Consider the following 6,000-nt stretch of genomic DNA (forward strand, 5'->3'; position numbering starts at 1 on the left):
ACCACAGCACACCTTCAGGGGTCTAGTGGAGTCCCAAAAAGGGGACCAATGCAATATTAGGAAGGTCGTCATAATGTTATGCCTGATTGGTGTACAGTAGTTTGATACGAGTGCAAATGTAATGTTACAATGTTAGAATGTAATCTAATTTTCCTTTCTTTCTTTTTTTTTTTTTTTTTTTTGCACATATAACCTATAGCATAGACCACTACATGATTACATTCACTATATTTGTTTTAATAGCCTTCAATATGAACATTGTTTATAGGACAACATTGGGCAGGATGTGAATTTAAAAAAAAATTGAAAAAAAAAAACAAACAAAACAAAACAATTTTTTTTTTTTCTAAATCCAAATAGAAAAATGTAGAAAATACTGAGATATATATTGCATATCACAATTCAGCCAAAAAATACAGAGATATGATTTTTTTGGCCATATCGCCCAGCCCCAGTGACAACCCTAACAGTGCCACTGCATGCCATGCCAGACCTGTCATGGCAGGCACACATCTTTATGCGTTATCAACATGAGATAAATCTTTATAGACACCTCCGATCAAGCTTTCCAGAGCGATTATCGGCTGATAGTTATCGGTAGCCTGTCAATTAGAGCACCCCTAGTACAAAGCCCTGCTGAAATGATTCTTTGTGTGTTTCATGAGCTTTAAGCCTATAACTGTGCATTGTCCCAGGTAAACAGCTGGTCATGGCTGACACGTACAGCCTCTGTACCCACTAAAAGTGACTAAAATAAACCAGAGAACAATGTTAAAGAATACATTATTTTGGTGATAACAACCAGAAGCATCCCATAGTCTAAAAACAGTTCAGTTGAATTGGTAGTAGGTGTGTTCATGCAGTGCTGCACAGACCAATCACTGTCTGGCTTGAAGCACTGCATGCAGGTTAACATTTTTTGTCCGATTTGAGACAGCTTTGTCACTTTGTTGTATGCCATCAAGAAGTCAGAAAGAAACACATGAGTATAGTACATAACATAATAATTGTAACTATTTCATTTAATTTAAATATACAACATGTTTAAAATACCTCACTTTTTTCAGTTAATGTGTTTATGGAAAGATATCTGATATCAATTGTGTTTACATCCACTTCACAAACTTTACAGAACTACACTTTAAGTGTGTGCTTTATCAGCTGGAAAAAAACAAACAAACAAACAAACAAACAAACAAACAAAAAACACAACCCTAGACAAAAATCATGAATAATCTGTAAAAATATCCATGAAAGAGGATGCTGGCTCCAATATTTTAAGAGTAAAGATGTGTTTAACTGATATTTTAAACCAGCGGTAAAATAACGCATAGATAAGAGGATTTAGTCCTGAGTTAATATACAAAGTCCATGATAGAAATGTTACTGTTGTGAAAGTGTTAACTGTAATTTCAGTTAGAGTCGAGATATAGTATGGAATCCAGCAAAACAGATAAACCGTCACAATGATTCCTAAAGTCAGAGCAGCTTTGCTCTCAGATTTTCTCCTCACTGAAACTTCCATTACACATTTACTACCCTTCACCAGAGAGTTTATCACTTTCACCTGCTGATGTACTACATAAAATATCCTCAAATACTCTGTGATGATCACCATACAAGGACATACGAAAGAAAAAGTCAAATCAGTGAATCTCCAAGCAGAACTAATCACAGCAATACACTCACCGTAACATGCATTGGTTCTGTGTGGTGTGTCAAAATATCCGTTACATATTACAATGGCAAAGTTATAAGCTGAACAACAAGACCAGAAGAGACAGATGCTCATTAAGGTTTTAGTTGTGGTTATTTTCTGTGGGTACAGTAAAGGGTGACACACAGCCACATAACGATCAATGGCAATTAAAACTAAATTACTGAGAGATGCTGAGAGAAGCACCCCCATAACTGCCATAAACATTGCACATAAAGTGTCTCCAAAGTACCAACACGTCTCAATCAGTTTAAAGGCCTCTACAGGCATCACAATAAGTCCCATAAGCAGGTCGGCCACAGCCAGAGAGAGAATAATCAGGTTGGTTGGAGTGTGAAGCTTCTTGAAGTGAGAGATGGAGATGATCACCAGCAGGTTCAGAAACACAGTCCATGCTGACAGCAATGAAAAAAAAACATACATGAAATTGTATTCATGTCTGGAGCGTTTTCCCTTGATACATGATGAGTTGATGGCAGGAAAGCAGTATTGAGTCTCATGATCCTCTGTCTCATAGGCCATGAGTGAGTCTCCTCCTGTTAGGAGTTTGTTCTGCTCTCCTTACTGTCCTTTCATTTATACAGTGTCTGAATCACACTGACCAACCCATCTACCGCTCACTCCGATGCTGCATAATGACAATTACTTATAATTATTTTCTTTCATCTCAACTTTAGCAGTAAAATTGCTGATCAAAAGAGACAAATGAGAGACATGAAATTGGTTTTACGTGATACTATATCCACACCAATAGGTGTCGGTAGAAACTAAAAGAATACTGACTCTATCACATCTGATGTAAGTGCATAAGTGGTCACAAACAAAATTCACATACCTCAGTGGGGACTTGATGCTTGTCACTAATATCAATGATGAATGCAAGGCCAACAACTTGTCCTTAATGTTTAGATCATATCTAAGGTACATTTACACACAAACATTGTAATTTTTAGCCTTCTAATTGTAATGGATCCAGATATGAAATATATCACATTTTCTTTTTTTTTTTTTTTCAGACATGATCGCAATCAACAATCTTATCACAATTAGCACATTTTTAAGTTGGGTTTTAAGACTATTTTGCAACTTACTGAACAGTACAGCCAAACTAATATTTAACCATTTAGTCCAAAGTGAGGATGGGCGATATGACCAAAATCTTACTTCACTTTATTTTATTTTATTATTTTATATATATGATTAAAAATAAGAATAAAGACAAAAAAAAAAAAAAACAATGACAAATACAATATAAAAAAAGATACAAATTAAATAAATGGCTTTAAATTTTTTCAGGTATAGGTCTTCAAGTAAGAAATTGAATAATCAAATGTAAAAATAAAACTGCACATTCCATGTATGAGTTAAATAAACTTTGATTCTTATTAAAGCTACAAAAGTTATTCAGTCAAGAGCAGTGTGTGATTGTTCTCTTGTTCTTTTGTTTGATTCACATTAACAACAGACAGCATCAGGTACTGTATATTAGGCTTTAAGATCAAATGTACAGATCCAATATACATGCAGTTTCTTTCCTATAGTTGTTTATGTTCACTTAAGACATAACCAACAGTATTTATGTGCAAAAAATCTTATAAGCAAATAATAAACTTTTGTGATGATGAAGAACTGCAATGTCGCATTAGCGTAACTGCAAAAGAGATCATCAAAAACAAAACAAACAAAAAACTTCAGTGGGGGAAAAATAATAAAATCAACCCCAACATTAAATTATTCACAATCTGTAAAAAAAAATATCCATGAGAGAGGAGGATGGCTCCAATATTTTAAGAGTTAAGATGTGTTAACTGATATTTTAAACCAGCGATAAAATAAAGCATAGATAAGAGAATTTAGACTTGAGTTAACATACAAAGTCCATATTAGAAATGTTATTGTGGCAGAAGAGATTACTGTAGTCCCTGTTACAGACAATATATAGTATGGAATATAGCACAGCAGATAAGCTGTCACAATGATTCCTAAAGTCATTGCAGCCTTTCTCTCAGATTTTCTCCTCACTGAACCTTCCATTACACATTTACCACCCTTCATCAGGGAGTTTAAAAGTTTGACTTTGTCACAGTGAGGTCCTGTGACTAGAGACTTTGAATATAAAAAGGACTTTTATTTTGACAATGGACTGTGAAAACACATGCATGCATACACTTCCTTTTGTAACATCATATACACTTATCTGTTTTGCGCATATGGAACATCAGTTAAAACAGATATGTTGGTATCACTGATCATGTGTTGTGTTGTTCACGTCCTCATCATGCATTACTTCTATGTTGATTTGTGTTGTGTTATGTTATGTTAAGAAGTAAAACAAGACCGGTTATGTTAAATGTTTATTGTTTTATATTACCACTTACATATCATAAATAGTCATACTTACGTACTGGAACATTTTCCCATCCCAAACAGACAAAACCCAGTCACAGTAAATGCCACCATTTTGAGGACTGCGGTCTTTTGGGTCAATTAATTGGCATAGCCAAAAGTTTGTTTGTTTGTATGTATAACTTTGAACAGTTTTTACTTTATTTTGTTTCTGTTTTTTTTTTTTGTATATATTTTTTGGACTTTCACTGTAAATACCATTGACGCACCACTGGAAAACCTTTATTTTTGCTCCACTTGGAATAAACACTGAACTTTTGGCTGTATCACCACGTCACGTCATTTTTACGCCTCCATCTGCCGGTACATTCAAAGCAGTGGTGCTGCTGCTGTTCAAAACATCTTTGGGGCCCTTGTTGCAGTTGGCACACCGCTGTCTTTGTTACAGACTTGCTGATGTGCGACATAAAATATCCTCAAATATAAAGTTATAATCAGGGTACAAGGTAACGCAAATGAAAAGAACAGGTCTGTGAATGTCCATGAAAAACTTATTACTAAATGGCACTTTCCATAGCACATGTCTGGTATTTGGGAACTTTCAAAATATCTGTCACTTATTAAATAGACAATGTTGTAGGTAGAGGAGAAAAACCAGCAGAGACAGATGCTTATTAAGGTTTTAGTTGTGGTTATTTTCTGTGGGTACAGTAAAGGGTGACACACAGCCACATAACGATCAACAGCAACTAAAACTAAATTACAAATAGATGTTGAGATAAGCAGTCCCATGATTATCATAAACATGTCACAGAAAGTGTCTCCAAAGTACCAGCATGTCTCAATCAGCTTTATGGCATCTACAGTCATCACAATAAGTCCAACAAGCAGGTCGGCCACAGCCAGAGAGAGAATAATTAGGTTTGTTGGACTGTCTCATAGGCCATGAGTGAGTCTCCTCCTGTTAGGAGTTTGTTCTGCTCTCCTTACTGTCCTTTCATGTATACAGTGTCTGGATCAGACTAGCCAACCCATCTACCGCCCACTCTGGGTGGTGCTGTGTAATGACATAATTATTTTCTTTCATCTGAACTTTGGCAGTAAAATTGCTGATCATAAGAGAGAAATATGAGACATGAAACTGATTTATGTGATGCTATATCCACACCAATAGTAGTAAGTAGAAAGTAAAAAAAAAACAATACTGACTTTGTCAAATCTGCTGCAAGTGCATCAGTGGTCACTATATAAATATGTGGTCACAAATACACTGTCACAGATGGTGTTTGGTTTTGTGTTCATGTTCATGTTTCATGTCTTTATTTTCAAGTTTAGTCAAGTCTCATTGTTGTTTGCTATTGTTTGCTTTGTGTGCCATGTGCTTCCAATGTTTGTCATGTTCTAGTCATGTGATCCTGCCATGTGCTCCCCTTGTCATGTGTTCTATGTTGTCACATTCTGATTGGTTCATTGTCTTGATTGTGCACAGGTGTGTCTTGTTTAGTCTTTTGCCCTTGTGTATTTGAACCCTCATATTAGCCTTGTGTCTTAAGCATTGTTTCCTGTAACCACTGTTGATGAGTCTTGTTTAAGTTCATGATTTTTGCCGAGTCAAGCCTGTCTTTGTTTTATGTTTGACTATGTTAATTTAATATACTAAGGATGTGACGAATGAGGCTTTTGAAGCAGTGAGGCTTTTATAACAAGCTGCGTCGGTGCTTCGAAGCTTTTCAATTGGTGCTCTACTTCATCATCTGGTGGTCAATAAAAATTACTACACCTGTGTCATTCAGTTTTGTTCAATGGGATGTCATAGTAAAGTTTATTTTATATATTTAATAATCATATTAGAAAGATGGTGGTGCGTGTGTGTGTAGCAAAATTGTCATTGTATTATGCAAAATGCAATGAAAAGATTTTGTTCTTCATTTTTACTT

General features: G+C 35.3%; 1 protein-coding gene across 1 annotated transcript; it reads right to left on the minus strand.

Annotated features, from left to right (window-relative positions):
* Window positions 1-854: 854 nt before the first annotated feature.
* Window positions 855-2,817, minus strand: LOC125262302 (trace amine-associated receptor 13c-like). Its single transcript, XM_048180988.1, has one exon. It carries the CDS (start codon window positions 2,237-2,239, stop codon window positions 1,226-1,228), a length of 1,014 nt encoding a protein of 337 aa, XP_048036945.1. The 5' UTR covers window positions 2,240-2,817; the 3' UTR covers window positions 855-1,225.
* Between the last annotated feature and the right edge of the window lie 3,183 nt (window positions 2,818-6,000).

This window comes from Megalobrama amblycephala, linkage group LG2 (assembly GCF_018812025.1).
Source record: "Megalobrama amblycephala isolate DHTTF-2021 linkage group LG2, ASM1881202v1, whole genome shotgun sequence".
NCBI classification, from domain to species: Eukaryota; Metazoa; Chordata; class Actinopteri; order Cypriniformes; family Xenocyprididae; genus Megalobrama; species Megalobrama amblycephala.